The sequence below is a fragment of the Silurus meridionalis genome, chromosome 2 (assembly GCF_014805685.1).
Source record: "Silurus meridionalis isolate SWU-2019-XX chromosome 2, ASM1480568v1, whole genome shotgun sequence".
In the NCBI taxonomy this organism is placed as follows: Eukaryota; Metazoa; Chordata; class Actinopteri; order Siluriformes; family Siluridae; genus Silurus; species Silurus meridionalis.
The window spans coordinates 10004524-10023219 of record NC_060885.1 but is presented as its reverse complement, the minus strand read 5'-3'; the positions used below and the strand labels follow the sequence as shown (position 1 = coordinate 10023219).

Sequence of the window (18696 nt, the reverse complement as noted above, 5' to 3'; positions counted from 1 at the left end):
GCAACCTTCTATATAGAAACAGGCTATATTTATTATCCAAATTCTCCTACTGTATTGTAAAAGTGTGTGGGACCTAGCATGCTGTAACCTACAGACATGGCATAACATGACTAAATATGACTATATAGACTCTATTATCATTTTATTATTATTATCATCATCATCATATATACATGACTAATGCATGCCTGCTAAATCTTTTTGCTTTGTGAGATTAAAAAAAGGTCACATGCAGCAGGTCTGCTTTTAACACCTTGTTTCCTTGGTCACAGTGTAAGCATGTTTCTTTATTAAGCTATACTGAATAGTGAGAATCCAAACAAATCAAACGTAATTTCATGATATGTGTGCCATTGTTTTTTGTGATGTTAACAGAATTTCTTTGCTAATTTAATACATCCATTGTTTTCTATTTTTCTGTCTGTGTTAAAGTAAGAGATGGCCATATTATTATAGTTAAGGATATACTTCCTGCTTTTACCCTCATAATCACTGTTTACACAAGAAATGTAGTTTTAAAAAGGCCTGTATCACATATAACACAAAGCAATTGGTATATAAAAATAAATTATGCATTTGTTCACTTGTCACTTGAGTCACTTTACTTAGTCACTACATTTTGGTATCTCATGTATCAATACAGATACTACCTTTGATTTTGTGAAATGTAGATTCTTTATTTTAGATACTAAATTTTTTTTTCTCACATCAATTATCAATGTATATATCAATTAATATATTAATATTTTAATTAGTAAACTGTACTATTTAGGTAGTACAATTATATAATAAGGCTGTAATAAATCAATTGTTTGTGTGTGTGTGTGTGTGTGTGTGTGTGTGTGTGTGTGTGTGTGTGTGTGTGTGTTTTTCATCGGGGGGGTTGTGTCTGTGTGTATGTCTGTTTCTGTGCACTGTCAGCGAGTTGGACTTTTTGGAGCACAATGAATGCAGGCATGTACAGTCACTGCCTGTGTAGCAAGTACCACGAGGGACAGATTCTCACTGTCAGATTGATTTTATTTTATACATTAAACCACCTAACAATGATGTGGGTGATGTGAGTGAGAAAGTTTATCTTGTCTTGTTAAATCTCAATGAAAAGCCACTGTAGCACAAATGTAATGCCGTCTATAATAGAAAGGTGTCAGAACACAGTGCATGACAGCAACAGCTAGGATTATATATTTTTTGCAATGTTTATAAATCCATTCCAGTTGAATTATTATAGCACATAAACCGAATCAGCTTTATTAAAATCTAGATGTAGCGTTGGATCCCTAATGAGCAAACCTTAGGAGCAAACAAGCAGTTCTTGAAAGAATATGAGGATTATAGTAGATGAAACACCCTTGTCTAAAATGGAAAAATGTACTGCAGTGTTGCCTACAGGATGCATATGTTTTAATATAGAATTTTTATGAATGAGGTATCTTCATGATTTTATGTTTGATATTTTTAAATACATAATGACTTACACATAAGGCATAAAGATGAGCAGATGCCAGTCACTGGTTCTGTGCAGTTTTGGGGGTAAAGTATCTCATCCCCGTTTCTGTCTCTTTCTGTCTCTCTCACACTGTCTCTCTGTGTCCATGTCTGTTTGATGATGGGGTCATTTCTATTCTGTGTGTGGGGTGGTGAGCTCAGCAGGTTTGTTTGTTTGGGTCTAATCCCATTGCGTTGGGTGCTGGCTTATAAAAGAGCTACGCACTTGTTTTCGACACACACTGACTGGCTGTGTGAGACAGACGCTAACTACTCACTTACATTCAGGTAAGAAGACAGAGAGACATGGTTGATCCTCCCACAAAATACTCATAATACTAAGAATAAGAATTACATGTCATTATTTAGTAGCTAAGAATGATTTGGTTACTGCAATAAACCTATTAGTAAAATAATTGGCTAAAAATGAGCTCACCTGTAGGGGGCCCATAGAGAACCCTAATAACCAACAGTAACAAAGAGCAAATTGTTCATGATGACATAATTTTCTCTGAATGTGAATCAGAAGTGGAAGTGATATTTTGCTGAAAATTGGGACATGCAGTGAAGACCTGACACTTAAGACTGATGACATAGCATTTACTCTGGTATTGACGCAGCATGTGTTAGAAGAGTAGGAGGCGAATAACATAATAACATGCTGTGAGTGCATATCACAGTTGCTAATATCTTACGCACAGTTGTAGTGGAATGAAGTAATGAAGGATAAAACATTTCCGGAACCTCATTACATTTATGAATGACTAGAGTCATGGGCAATAAACAAGGCAATATAAACAAACTAGTTAGCCAATCTTTAGCCAGGTAAAATTATTTTTCTTATGAAACACTAAGAATTTCTTATATTTTATCTATTTCATGTTGGGGTTCCTTTATGTTCTAAAACCATAATGATAGTTGTTCAGTAATACAACAAAACTAAATTATTAAGCTTGTATATAATGACGCTTGAGGTGTGATTCACTGGAGTTTTAGAGGTTGGTAGGAACAGCAAATTCCACAATACTGTTCATACTTTAATGCTTAATTATATCAATTATTTTCCAGTGTGCTTTATGAGCTTGAAGAATTTGACTTATTGTGCAACTTTGATCATGTGATCATGTGACTGGTACACTAGAGCACTATTACGAATACAAGTCTGCAATCTTGCAGTTCATTATATAAAAAATTGGGTAACGTTATTATAAAGAACACATGTTAAGGGTTTAAAGAATGTTTTTTTTAATAGTTTGATATAATTTTATAGTTACTTTTAGGTTTGTTGTGTAAATATGACTAATAACGACATTATTGTGTGAAATGAATCCTTTTATTTACTTATGATGCTTATTAAACAAATAGATTTTACATAGCATTAAGTGACAATCTATTACTGTGAGCGTTTAATATGTAAAATCCGAATGAGTGGTTAATTCTACAATATGTGTTTTTGATTCTATATCACATGTTTTAAATATTGATAATTAGTAGTCAAAAGCATTCAGCTAATTAAAATACCATTTGTCATATATCTCTAATAAAAAATAACAGTAGAACATTAGCAAGATTGGACATTTTTATTTAAGAAGTAATATTATTATTATTGGGACATTAAATATAAGTGCCTTCAGAAGTTTTGAAGAATGTCTCTTGTGAACTTTTACATTTATAAAATATATCAGCTAATTTAATCAGATGATTAATTCATGAAAAAATACAATCTTAATTACTTTAAATATGCGTTTTCATAAGTAAATGTGCTTCAATGCAAATTTTCTTAATGTTCTTTTTTAATCACAGTTATTATGTCTTCTGGTGAAGAGAAGCCCAAACCTGCCGCTCAACCTGACGGCAAGTCAGGCACCAAGTCAGATGTTGGCATGGGCACCTACAAGGTAAAACATACATACTTTACGCTTTACTAGTCTCAGGAGAATTTTAGCTTTTTTTGACTAAATCATTTTATAATGCAGAAAATTTATTTAAATCTTTATCTTGCTATACTGCACCTAAATCTATAGATATAAAACTTTAAAACTATAACTATGTCTTACCACTTTTTTTATAAAGAGCTAAACATTTTATTTGAAGCTAAAATATTTACTTCAGGCTTTATTTGAGATACATAATTCTAATAAATCTAAGAAACGAGTTCATGTGCTTTGAGTCTGTGTCATTGTCCTTAACTTCTTATTTTTCTATTTTCCATTATTTGTGTGGGTGACTAAATTAAATTGCAATTAAACACAAAACAATCGCATGGTTCTAAGCATGACCAATTCGCTCTTAAAAAGATACTTAATAAAATTCCAGTTGCCATAGGTATATGCAGGTGATGAATAGATAAATTATGTCTTTCCTGGTTTAATTCTTTTTTTTTTCCCAATGCTTTTTTATATACAGTCACACTTAGTATTTCTGGCTTTATGAACAAATGAATCTTTAAAAACAGTCAGTCTTATTGAAGTGATGTTTAAAGATGGATTGTAAAACTTGATAAATGCAAAAACTGGCATTTTTAAAAAACAAAAAATGTTGATCTTCAGGCTTTTTTTCCACTCGCCATCCTCATCACTGTCTGTTAAGGGGGTGGTTTTGTAGTGGTGTCTCAAAAAAGCTGACTTTTCATTTTTAACTTAATTGCAAATATATTCTTATACTCAACGCATGTTCTGTGCGGATCAACAACAAGCTATCTCTTTAATTTTGTAAGCTCTAGAAACATATATGATGCATATTATAATTTTTGCAAAGTCTAGGTGATAAATTTTTTTAATATCTATAATTTAAGATCTTTTAATGCTATTATTTATGATAAAAGTTATCAGAACTTTATTATTAACTTTTTATTAGCTCTACTTGCTTAGCCTTTGCACAAGTTTCTCTGCTTACTCGTCTTACTTTCTCTCTTTCTGAATCTTGTAGATGTACGTGTTTGACCGTGAAAACTTCCAGGGTCGTATGATTGAAATCAGTAATGAGTGTATGAACGTGTGCGCGATGGGCATGGACAAAGTGCGTTCCCTTCGCGTTGAATGTGGACCGTGAGTAATAAACAGTTACAGGCCGTTATTTCAGTCATAACAGTAACAGTTATAGTGACATCCTCATGCCAGGTTACTCACCCTGACACTTACTCCCCCATTCTTCCTCTCTCTCTCCCTCTCTTTCTGTCTCTCTTTGCTCTGTCTATAGTTTTGTTGGTTTTGAGCAGATGAACTTCTGTGGTGAGATGTACATCTTGGAGAAAGGCGAGTATCCTCGCTGGGACTGCTGGAGCAACTGCCAGAGGAATGACTATCTGCTCTCCTTCAGACCTGTCCGCATGGTACACATTCTCCTCTCCATAAACCCTAAAACTGGCATTCCTTCTGAAGCTATAATATTCATTTATCGTTATACGAAGGTCACATTTGTTATTTAAATCCCAGTGCTTGAAACTTATATGACATTTAACATACTACTAGCTTAAATATGAACTTGATATATTCATGTGGGTAGTGATGGTCACATGACTAAAGCCACAGTTCTAAAGGCACTTCCAGCTTGCGGCTTTCTAAAAAAGAAGGAACGTGAATATAATGAGTAAAATATTAGCAAAACATTTTTACAACATGAAGGATTGTAGATCAAGATTGACCCGAAATGGTCGCATATTCTACTTGTTTCTTCACTATGAGTACGTAAATTATCTCAATTATAGTCGCCAAGTACATCATTGCAAATATGTATTTAAATTTGCCCGTTGGTATTTTAGAGGTATAGACAAGGCACATATTTTCAGTATTTCAGCTATTTAAGGATTCCTGAACACACATAGTTAGAAAAAAAGGCGACAACATCAGTGAAAGAGTGCATCATGAAAAACACATTCATTACTGGATCACAGAATCATCAGTGTGAATTTATATGTTAATCACAGTTTCTTATTGTTTTCCTCTTGTTGACTAACTGCATCAAGATATTTCTTACCAGGCCTTTTCTAAAACATGATGCACTACTAGATGCTGTTCTCTGTGCTGAAGGCGCCTCATTTATGTCAACAATACAACAAAGACAGAATAACAAGTGCAGAAGTGAGGGCCAGAGTTTAGGGTGATGCTGACACTTCCGGGTAAAACTGTCACCTTTGTGTATTTACTAGGACTGTTCTCTTCATCATACTCAGTGCATCAGGCAAAGGTCAAAATACAGGGTGAGAAGAACAGCACAGGGTAATCAAATAATAATAAAACAAATATATCGGGCAAACTATTCCGACTGAGGTCAGTGTGTGGAGGAAGCTCTAAGTTAAATCTGTTAAATATAAAGTTTTTTATATAGTGTATGTATCAGATATTAATAATGCAGTATTACTGCATTTAGGCAAATGTCAGAGAAGCAATGGTTTCCTATTGTTTTATCCCATTGAGTGTTTCTCTGTCAGATCCAATCAGAAATTAAACCATTTATATATTATTATAATAATAGTTTATTATTATAAACTCTTTATAGCAGTGCATCTAAGTAAACAACACATGTAATAAGAGACAGAACCATTTATGAAGTAGAATTAGCAAGAATGTTTGTTCAAACTGTAACAATTCATATAAAAGGTTATGAAGGTGAAAAGATTTTGAGTCAGCATCCAAACAAAAATGTATTCAAGTTCTGAATATATCACCCTTGCTTATTGGAATTTGTGTATTTCTTTGAAGTTTCAAGGTTAGGAAGTTATGACTATATAAGGAAATAGGTTGATTTGATAGGGCAGCGTGTGAAGATTTAGGGTAGTTGTGATGTCAGGGCAAATCTAATAATAATTTTAAAAAATCTTAGAAACTGAAAATAACTTTTGTTTGCCACAGGACCCAGAGAAGCACAAGATTTGTCTATATGAGATTGGCGACTATAAAGGGCGAAAGATGGAGATAATCAATGACGACGTGCCCAGCCTGTACTCCTACGGTTTCACTGACCGAGTTGGCAGCATCATGGTCAGCTGTGGCACGTAAGTACTGGGCAACTTGCTTACGTGTGTGTTACCAGGATATGAGAATGCTTCCAAATGCTTTCCATTTTTCATGAGCTTTAAAATCAATTTGTGAAAATGCATAGCATGAAAAAAACCTAGCTCAAAAAGGGGTCACTCTTGTCTGAACCTTTGTTTAAAACCACTGCACAGTCTCTATTCATTACCATCTCTCCTACGTGTTCTACCTTTGCACCCGCCGGCACACTTCCTTACACCCACAGATCTCCTATTCCTTCCTACCTGCCTCTCATCGAATTTCCTCTCCTCTGCTTTCTTCCCTTAGCTGGGTGGGCTACCAGTACCCAGGCTACCGTGGCAGCCAATACCTGTTGGAGAAGGGTGACTACAGACACTTTAATGAGTATGGTGCTCGCTGCCCCCAGATGCAGTCTATGAGGCGTGTGCGTGACATGCAGTGGCACCCGGACGGCAGCTACACTATGGCCAGCAAGTGAGGGTTTGAGAGGATGGGAAAGAGAGGGAGAGGTGGGGAGAGAAAGAGAGGTGTGGAGCTGAGGGGAGAGGGGGAGGAGCAAAGGACAAGAAGCAGAGAAGGATCATGCCATCCATATAAAGGAAAGTGGAAGAGAACAATGGATTATGAGTGTAGGTAACAATACAAATCATGGTTACTGACCAAAGATAGTGTTAGCGTGTTTGCATAGGATGGCACACGTTTTTCTCTCCTACCTCCCATTTACTCTTTTCTCTTTCTCTCTCTCCTGTTCTCTCTCCCTCATCGTCCTCTTTTTCATCCTCAAATCAATTCTATTATTTGTGGAAAACCACATCACCTTTTTCTCCAAAAGAGGATGGGATTGGGGGAGATGACTGACATGGATGGGCATGAGTAGGGTGACAAGTGTGAGGATTGGGATCCAGGATCATATAAAAACCTCTCATCCTAAATAAAAAGGAAACGTGACACAAGTGTGCTCTGTGTTATTCATAGCTTCTGCTATTCTAATACATTTCTATGAGCTGTTTTTTCTGATATAAAATTGGTAAATACAAATATGTATAAAATTGTTGTTAGATTAGCTTTAACCATTATCAGTGTATCTAAATTAGTATAGGTCTTAATCTTAGAAGTGCAGTTTGTAAATTTTTGTTCTCTGCTGCCTGTGAGGAAATTTAAAACATTAACAAGCTTTTTTTCCGTTAACCCACTTCCTCTGATTATACCACGATATGCCTTTTAACCTTAACCCCTGTTCCCTGTTATTCTAGTTCGTGAAATTCTCAAGTATTGCACACATTTAAATTGTTTACATTCACTGAAAAATCTGTTACAAGATCATTTTGTTAGTTCTATATTGAACAATGAATTGATTTGGAGACGGTGTCAAACCTTGTGCTCCAATGATGAAATCCAGAGTTTATGAATATGAAAATGTCACATGCAGTCATTTTCTACTTACAACCTTGTAAACCACAGCCTGTAGCATAACAGTAACATTTTAGGTATTCAGTATTTTTAGCCCTATCTCCCACCACTAGACTTTAATCAAGGATTGCCAAAAAATGTAATGTATTCCCGGGTATCCTAACAATCAGGGCTTTCGCGATTTCCATGAAGGCCTTTTGTATCCATTTGGAAATGTGGTGGCCAACAGGGGACATGGGTAATCACACCTCAGTGTATACAATGTGATTTCAGAAACATCCACATTGAAACAAAATCAAGAACTTAGCTTAACAAAGTCATATGGTGGACATCCATGGTTTAAGGGTTTTTTATTTCTCAGATCGAATTACATACATGATGATTAGTGAAATGTTTTTTAGTTATTCAACCCACAGTGGAATAACAAATAAAATAGAAAAAAAAAATACAAATTTCATAAACACATACTAAAATATAATAAGTCAAGGATATGTTTAAAAATCTTTCCTATGTAGTATATTATATATACTATAACTTATACGGTGTCCAAATAGTGCTAAGGGGTATGTGTGTGTGTGTGTGTGTGTGTGTGTGTGTGTGTGTATTTGACCTTGGAATATGTAGGTTTTCTCAAGTGTCCTCTGTAGCTGGATTGCCTGAAGGTAGAAACTCTTATTGAGTCACTCTCTGTTGGTCCTCAGCATCCGGTAGTACTTTCCTGATGGATGACCTATGCTATGTGTCAAGAAAAAATGTTTAAGAGAGAGAACCAAGCAATGGTGTTCATGCACATGCATTTATACACAGGATGACTCATAGAGAGCTACATCTTGATAGACATTTCTGAAAGCTCGTTACAGCCATGATTCTCAAAGTGGGGTCTTAGGAATGCCAAGGAGTCCATGAAGCATAGTTGTATGCCTTTAAATACTGTCATCTGGAATCCAATGATTTTAGTAAAAGTTAATTTAAATGGATGGAATGTTCAGAAATCTTCACTAAACTTTCTTTTGACTTCTCCAATTAGGGGTCGCCACAGCGGATCATCCGTATTCATGATCCGCATGTTTGATTTGACACACGTTTTTACGCTGGATGCCCTTCCTAATGCAACCCTCCCCATTTATCCGGGCTTGGGACCGGCACTAAGAGTGCACTGGGTTGTGCAACCCTAATGGCTGGGATTGGTTCCCTGACTGGGGATCGAACCCGGGCCGCAGCGGTGAGCGCCGCATCCTAACCACTAGACCACCATAAGTAACCTACATTTTACTGTACACATTTAAATCAGAGGCTAAATAGTTTGTGAGCAAAATAATTCTATACTGAGTTGGCCTATGATTGTTATTTTTTTTACACCGTAATGTTTCTATTTCCCAACAAACACAGAAGAAATTCAAATAAACCACAATGACCTTTAAGAGAAAACATGTATAAGATACATGAAGAAACATGGTGGCAACCTGCCCAGTTGAATATGCTCCTGTGCTAATGAATGTGACATTTTTCCTCCAGCTAGCTCCATGTCTGGCTACCCATTTGCACTTTTGAATGTTTAAATCCACAACTGAATGCCCAAACCTGCGATCATTTTTTCGAATGTCAGTCCAAATATGGACAGAACAGAAGAGCATTTCACCAAAAGCTTTGTCCATGAACATGAGCACATGGTTTCTAATTACATGTAAAATATGTCTTATTTATTATTATTTCTTCCTATTAGCATTTTATAATTTCATCATGGTGTAGAAATACAATATACGCACTTATTTTTGTAATTAGGTTATCGATACTAGCTAGCTAATCACCATTCATACTACAAACCAGTTCTGCCGAGTATATGTGGGTTCTCCGTGGATCTCGGCTACTGTTGACCTGCTGCCATGAGAAGATTTTTTTTATTTTGTGGGTGGGTGGTTATACTTTTGCTCATATTATATTCATTATATCTACAAGAAAGCACTAGCAGCCATGCAGTGTGGTTTGTTGTTCTATGTTCCATGATATATAGCTTTAGCTAAGCATTTTATGGATTTATTTAGTGAATGGGTCTATTTACTCTATTGATTACATTATTTGTTTATTTTATATATCTGATAATAATGACACCACTTTAGGACCTTAGAATTAGCTATATTGGATACCTGCGTGTCCTGATACTACTTGCCTCATGTCATGCTTGTTCTGTTGTTTGTTGGGACGATGTAAAATTGCCACTAGGGTGCATTTTTAAGACAACACCATCAGAATGTAAACTCTATTGTTCCATAGCCTAAATGTAAATGGTTTAAGTGGTGTTTAAGATCACAGTTGCACAAAGTAGCATTGTTTTAATGTAGCCTTATGTCCTTAGTATGTATATCAGGCATAACATTATGACATAACATTATGACATTATTGGGTGGGATATATTAGACAGCAAGTGAACATTTTGTCCTCAAAGTTGATGTGTTAGAAGTAGGAAAAATGGGCAAAACGTAAGGATTTGAGCGAGTTTGAAAAGGAACAAATTGATGGCTAGACGACTGGGTCGGAATATCTCTAAAACTGTTCCCAGTCTGCAGTGTTCAGTATTTATAAGTGGTCTAAGAAAGGAAAAGTGGTGAACCGGCAACAGGGTCATTGATGCATGTGGGGAGTGAAGGCTCAAATTGCTGAAGAAGATAATGCTGTTAAATGGGTCAGGATTGTTTTCTGGAGCAAAAGGGGGACCAAAGCAATATTAGGAGGTGGTCATAATGTTATGCCTGATCGGTGGCAAAAAGTTATGCCTGGTTAGTGTATGTTTAAAACAAATCTACTCAATAATGAAATGTACTGTGTGCCAATTAGAAAGTATTTTTCAGTCTTTGTGGAAAATACTTTTGTGGTCTATGATCACCAGATCTCAATTAAGCCTTTACACATTTTTGACACAAACAAGCAAACAAAAATAAATATGGGATCATTACACAAATTACAAATAGGTTGTTTTTATATCAGGTAAGCAATCTTTGTGCTATATATTGCGAAATAGGTGGAATTTAGATTGTTGCTAAGGTTCATTGCAAAGTATTGAAAACTATTTTAGTGTTATGTACCGTTGGTCAAATTGTGAAATTGGTTGCTGGCAACCTTACTTTCAATGAACAATATTTTTAAACAATAAATTACAAAGAATACATTTACACATGGTGAACAGGATTTCCAGAACATACATAATTTAGTTTATACACCTATAATACCCTTCCTGCATGTGAATGGAGCTGCTTGTTTCATACAAATCATGTGGAGCTGTTGGACTGACATCATGTTATTTCATAAGTCACTACTTTGTTTGTGGATTTTATTGTTACGGTAGACTTCTGACATTTGAAGCCTTCAGATAGTAGAAGTTAGAGGTCGTATTGACTGATGAATATACTGTATATATTACAATGAAATAACCATGAATAATCGTTCATCAAGAGACATCACACAGATACACTCATATTCATGACTCATATAATGCAAATGCTTTTATTGTGTGTGTGTGTGTGTGTGTGTGTGTGTGTGTGTGTGTGTGCGTGTGTGTGTGTGTGTGTGTGTGTATGTGCGTGTGTGTGTGTGTGTGTGTGTGTGTGTGTGTGTTTCTATGGCTTGGCATATTTTTATATATTGGTAGAGAGCTCTAAAAGAAAAGGAATATCAGGTGTCCTTTTGCTAAGTAAGGTAATGATGATGGATTCAAGTGTAGCATTAATTCTCTGCATTTTAACAGAAGGTCCTCACAAGGATGTGAGACAAACATGTGTGTGCATTACACAACAGCTTCAAGCGTCTTAGTCTCTCAGTCGAAACTTATCTCATCTCTTTATACCATCTTACTGTCATCCTTCCCACACCAGGTCACTGCTTCTAGGCACACACATGCAGTCACTCAGACAGACACACACATGCGCATCTATATCTCTGGTTTGATGTCACGTTTGACGTCAGAGTCCAGTCTGAAGTCAGATTCCCATTACCTTGTTAGAGGCTGCTGTGTTTCAGACACACACACTCCAGCTGTGCTTGTAGGGAAATATCAGTAGGCAGGCATGGCGTAGAAGCTTGAGTGTGTGATCAGTCTCTTTTGGCTTATATTTTCTCGATTCGTAGGCTCTGAGTATTAACAAGGTGGAAATAGGTTTGATTTCAGAGGAATTGGTAGATAGATGAAAGAGAGAAAGTTATCTGTAGGCTCGGCAGGAAATCAATATGAAGTAATTGAATGTTCTTGCCCTAACGTACTTCTACCTCTAGATGGAGTGAAGAGCTGAGGCGGATTTTTTGCACAAATATGGGCACAAGTAACACCTCAAACTCTCCTCATCATTTATTATTCAATTACCTCACATTGATTTCCTGAAGCACACAACTTCAAAGCAGCAGTAAAGCAAACCGAAAGCACAACAAAAAAAAGCACTAAACTGGGATTTTAAGGTAGCTACAGTTGCTGTTATGGTGTCTTACACATGAGAGAAACATAATTGCAGAAACACCAGATGCAAAATTGGATACAAAATTCCAATTCTGTATGAGATACAAACTAATTTCCCATATCTTTATTTCTGATTGTGTGTGCATCCACAGTTCTCTAAGACTTTTATAGCAAATCCCATTGCAATATGCCTTTTGAATCTTTCACACAATTGCTCTCCTTCTCTTTCTCTGTCTCACACACAAACTAACAGAGCATGTCTTATAGAGCTCTCTTTGCGTCATAGTCGCGTTGCAAATAAGCTGGGGGTGATGCACTTCTTTTTCTGGAATGCTACAAAACATCTTTCACTGGTGTGTGATGTAACCTATTTACCTCCCCTCAACAAACTAGTGGGAGTGAACAGGGAGGAGAGAGAGGGAGAGCATCAGAAAGGGAGTGAAAAGAGAGAGAGAGAGAGAGAGAGAGAGAGAGAGAGAGAGATGACTAGTCTTTGCACACACGTGCTGGCTGCCAGTTTTCAGGAACCGGTGCTAGTGATTGCTTTTTCTCTGGTTTTGTCACTCAGGCTTGTACACCGAGAAGCACCAGTCACTTCATTCACACCTGTATACAGCTTCCTTCTTTTCTTTATCTGTTTCTTTGCCATAACTTGTCCAACATCAAAAAACATAACTGACTCCAAGTTATGTTTTTTTTTCCTGCACTTTCTCCCTCTTCTCTCTCCCACTCTAGCTCGCACTCTCCTCCCTCTATTCTTTCTTCTATCTCTTGGTGTCAGTGTTGCGTTTGTATCTGCGTCATCTGTGAGCCCATGTCTCAGTCACTGGACTGGGTTAAAAATAAAGAGCAAGCAACAGCGTGTATGCGTGTGTGTCCACAAAGAAAGTGTGTATAGATGTATATAGCTACATTACAGCCTGGACTAACACTACATGTGTTCATGTAACACGTTTTAGAGTGAAGCATCTGTACCAGTCCAGCAGCAGTGGGTTTGCATCACTAGAGAAAGCATGTGGTACATTCTAGACTTCGAATATTGCTTTACAGATCATACAAATTAAACAGAACATCAGCAGGCAGGAAATATGTACATAACTAAAAACTTTTCAATGTACCGAAGCTTATTTTTGGGTTCTTTCAGCAGTTTAGTTAGACTGTGTGTTTGTAATACCTGTTGAATAAGAATTCAATGAAATTCTTTAGGTGTGAATATGTTCGCAGCATGGTTCTGCATGACTTAAAGCAAAGCACATATAAATATCACACACTGTGCACTCTAACCACTTGCCCACACACCAAGTGTACAGAGGATACGCTTTCTTTATGACTACAGCGCTCACACACACACACACACACACACACACACACACACACACACACACACACACACAAGGGAAATTTGGAGTGAACATCAGAAGAAGGGGAAGGTTATGAGTTTCAACAATATGAGAAGTACCACAATTGATGGTAGGGAGAAAAAAAGAAAATAACCGGAAAGAAAGACATATACAGAAGCACATGGCAGTGAGAGGGATGGGCTGAGGAGAGAAAAACATTGCAGAAGAGAGAGATGCAGGCAATGAAGAGTGAGACACAGACTCAATTGTGCAGATTCCTCTGGGATAGGAGAGGCAGTGTGAGAGCATAACTGACGTCAAATATTGCCAGCCAGTGTGGTAACTTCTCAAGGTAACAAAAGAAATTCAAGGTAGATTGGATCAGATTGAGAAAAACAAGTGACCAGGGTTGCGTATTTAGTAGATGTGAGAAAAAAAGTCTAAATAGGAACTCAATTTCTATTATTTCCTAAAGGAAATCAAATACAAACCTATAATAAAGCTATAAACTTTAAATGAACCCTTCATTAATAACACATTATTTCGATTTAAAGATATGGTTTGGCAAGAAAAAAAAACAAATAACCATAATGATCTCAATAAACATATATTCGATCAGCTGAGATATGTTTAAAGATTAACATTTGCTGCTTTTTTTTATAGTAGAAATGTAAATTTTTATTTTTCAGTGGGTGTTGATTAATTTATGTTCTGGCTGCACAGTAAATTGTTGGTTTATACTAATGCATTCATAGTGACATGTTATTGTTTCTATAGTAACAGCCCATTCACAGTGAACATATATGGTGGATGCACCAAGACAAATTCAGTTAAATTTATCATTAATTAGTTCCTATACATTTACCCCTAATGAGCAAACCAGTGGTGACAGTGACAGGGAAAAACTGAGATGGTGTGAGGAAGAAACCTTGAGAGGAACCAGGTTGAGGTTATCAACTTTCCACTGATGAAAACTAGAATACAAACTCTATAGGTTTGGAGCCCCAAGTCATTATAACATACTGTTTATATGAATAAATGTCCAAATCTATCTTCATGGTTCTAAAGTGTAATCTTCCTTTAATAACTAAATCTAAATGGTTTTTAAAACATTGTTGATATTTAACAAAATAAACCATATAATCATTGATGTGGTGAGGTTTTATGTAAGCAAATTGTTAAATGCATATTAAGATACTGGTATATAGAAGCAGTTTCCAGTTTTAGCATATTAAACAGTTACAATTCTTTATCTTTTTAAGGATGGAAAACATCAGTACAGAGAACTTTGCATTTTCTGGTTTCCTGATAACGTGACAAGCTGTGTTTTCATTAGGGACTTCATTAGGGACAAGGAAAATGTGTTCAGTGAGGAAATGATGGTGTAACTGAAATTGACATTAACTCTAACCTTAAATAGATCAAAAATGTATTAATAAACTTTATTGATAAAACCATGTAATACTTAGTCAATAAAAAATTATATTATTTGAAAACATTTAAAAATAAATACATTCATTACATATGTACCCAATGAAAATGTGTTATGATATTAGAGGATTTAAACTCTTTGGGATGAGCATTTATTGTAATTTATGTGCACCAGGCTTCCTATCACTGCATGGATCCAAGAGCTTTTCTACTTGTATAGTTTGACTGCATCTAGTTTATAATTAATGTCATGAAAGCCTGAAATATGCACATACAGCACAGTCGGTGCTAGCTTGTTTTTGTAAAGTTTTATTGCTTAACATAATTTTATTATATAAAGACTTTTTTTTTTGTATTGACAAGACTCAGCATGATAGATAGATAGATAGATAGATAGATAGATAGATAGATAGATAGATAGATAGATAGATAGATAGATAGATAGATAGATAGATAGATAGATAGATAGATAGAACCTAATCCACCTACGTTCCAACTTAAATACATTTACGGACCTGACATGACTCCTGTATGGTTATCTGCAAGGTGAAATCATATATTTTATAAGTCTAAACATATTCTCTTCACATTCTGCCAGCAGTCAATAAAATATCTGCCTCAAGGAGAAACTTCTGTCTCTGTGGCACTCCAGGCTTTATAAGTAGGACTTGTTTACAAGTCTATCAGTAAAGTTGGTCAATCCAGAAAGTTATTTTTGCTTTTGGGATTCAGGTGTTCTATCTTTCTATCTAAGGACTCTTAGGATTTTATCAGTTTTATAGTTTTTATTTTGGCTGATGCGTCAAAACAAACCTAACTTGCTGTCAATGCTAGCTACAACTGAGCAGAAGGTCAGAAGAAGAAGTAATAAAAAGAAGTGTCTTGCTCAAAGCCACAACCCTAGGAGATTGGTAGTGCTAGGATATGAAAACATGAGTTTCTGCACTGAACTGGCTCGACTAGATCTATTGATTCAACCTTTCTATTGATTTTTCCCTTGAATGAACTTGTAATTAAAGGTGGCATTTGAATCAGTACAAGCTAATTGAGCTAATAGCATCTGCTCAGTGGTTTAGGTATTGAGTGATGCTGGTGCCAGAAAAATTCCTTTCATTTTTGTGTATTAAGAACACAACACTTTAGAAAGTTTGAATGTGACTTTACTATAACAGCAGCTCTGACAGCATTACTGACTTCAAGACAAATCACACGCTTATATGAATGCACTTATTCTAATTAATTGGTGTTTTCTCAAGCTTGCATGGAGGACGTTTTACATAATATAAAATATACTACAAACGTTACTACATTTATCTTACACCATTGGAGTTGGAGGTTAATTTTCCACCTCTTTCCTGTTTGTTCAGTGTTTATCACTATGTTTACTGCTTTAGGAAAGTTTTCTGGACAGTAAGGGTTTTTTTCCCATCTTTTCAGTTCAAATGTGATGAGATGTGTTTGTTTTATTAAATCTAAAAAGACAAAAAAGGAGATGCCGATGAAGGTTATAGACAAAGGAGATATAAATAATTGTGTTTTGCTATATTGTAATCACAGAAAAACACATTTGTTTTGTGGCTGCTTCACATTAAATGTAAATATAATGTAAAAAAAATGTAAAAAGTACAATATGTTGTTCAATAATTAATAAGAAAATGTAATCATTGGGAAATAACTAAGATGTAAAAGGAATAAAAGATGTCATGGAATTTTTCCGCATGCTGACTCTTTGATTCTTTTCCAACAGCATGCCCTATTGTGTTTTATATTTATGTAATATTATTATTATTTTAAGCATGTACAATGCAGGTATTCTTTCATCGCTAAAGATTTTGCAATATTGGTGAAATTAACCAAGTGAAAACGGTTTGGGCCAAAAAACACTCAATATCTAATGTATATCTTTAATCATCTTCAATGTTGAAATAACACCTACACTGCACATATGAGGCTAGTGTAAAACAGCATGTGTAGATTTCACACAATGATTTTAGTGTGAAGCACCTGAATGAAGCCTTGAGAATATGCTGTGTATCTCCGAGCGTCTCTGTTTCTTTGATTCTCTGCTCAATTCAGCCATCTAAAAGAAATGGGATAAAAAGCTTTATTCAGTTAACAGTTCATTTTTTGCAATTATGGTGAGTAATAAAGATGCAAACTACTAATATTTAGTGCAGAAAATGACAGAGATTGCAGTAACACTACTTTATAGGTTGACGTAATTGATGGGAAAGAGCTTTCTGTGGAGAATGAGTCTCTGAATGTGTTTCAGTTCCAGTAGCAGTCAACAATTGTTTTTTTCACTGTGATGTACTTGAAATGGCCCTTCAGTACATTTGCCTTAATTAGTTGCATTTAAAGGGCTGCACTGAAGCTTCATCAAACAAACACTGCGTCTCTATTCAAGCTGTGTATGGAGAATCGGAAATGACGGCAGGGGCTGACAAAGATGGAGAGCATGACTTGTTTAGGAGGGGTGGATGAGTGTAAGAGTGAGAAAGTGTGTTAGAGAGAGTAGGCAGGAGAGAAAGACGGCGAGAACAATAATAAAAGCATTCAATAGATTCTGTCAAGGCGCATAAGAGCAGCCTGAAAGCTTGTCGCTCAGGCACTGTTAGAGGCGTGACTGCACGTCTCTTCTAATAAAGCTGCTTGTGAGTTATTGGGGATGATGCAGCAATAAAAACTCCAAATACACGTCTGACATCAGCATGTTTCCTCTTCAGTGTTACTATTATACTCATTTCAGGAACTTGGGAGCTCTGTTGAAACAAACTTTAGAAAAAATATTAGTATTAGCCTTTCTTTTTAATTTTCACTTACTTTTTTGAAAGACACACAAAAAACTCCTTCTCTGTTCCTTTTAGAATAAGCCAGATTGATTTTCTTTTTATTGTAGAGGAATGTTTGGTTTAATTCTAAGTTTTTGAAGCATATTGAATTTTTAGTCAATGTGCAATTACTCTGAAATGCTTTCAGTTCTGCATTCATGCCTTTTTTTGTTCAAACACAATACTAACACTTCTGATCCTAAGTGTATTTATTTTGAATTGAACCAATACTCTGCAGGAAGATAAAGGTTTGAGAGATAATGCCTTTGATGAACAATTTGTTGATCAAGCTGCTTTAAATCGTGGTGCACATTGTCTCATGTGCTCATCTGAACTAGTTGAGACCAAATTCATGACATGCTAAGACCAATACAGTAAAAATGTTGCTTGGAGGGCAAACTGAATCAACAGGTGGTATGCGGTCTGCAATGACTTCAATTAAAATGTTGCAATTGTTAAAACAGTGCTGTGAAATATATTTGAGTACATAATTTGCTTCTTATATTCAATGTAACACAAGGTCAACATTCTTCGCTCTCTCAAAGAGTTAGTTACAGTAATGTTTTGCTGATGAGCTTCCTTAAAATGTAAGAGTGAATGACTAAATTCTGCTGCTGTGTTTATCAAGACGTTCTAGTTAACATTAACATTTCATGATTAATGTTCCTTTTTTTGGCATATGAGAGAAATTGTTGGATTTATGTCTGAAATTGTTACCCAGAGGCCCAATTACTTAATACCCAAAACATCTTTCTTAGGGA

The 18696-nt window shown here is 35.7% G+C and overlaps 1 protein-coding gene across 1 annotated transcript; it reads left to right on the top strand.

Annotated features, from left to right (window-relative positions):
- The first annotated feature begins 1728 nt into the window (after positions 1–1728).
- On the top strand, positions 1729–6960 carry crybb1l2 (crystallin, beta B1, like 2). The gene is made up of 6 exons (XM_046870122.1): positions 1729–1776; positions 3292–3386; positions 4417–4535; positions 4687–4819; positions 6339–6481; positions 6789–6960. Exons 2-6 carry the CDS (start codon positions 3297–3299, stop codon positions 6958–6960), a joined length of 657 nt encoding a protein of 218 aa, XP_046726078.1. The 5' UTR covers positions 1729–1776; positions 3292–3296.
- The last annotated feature ends 11736 nt before the right edge of the window (positions 6961–18696 follow it).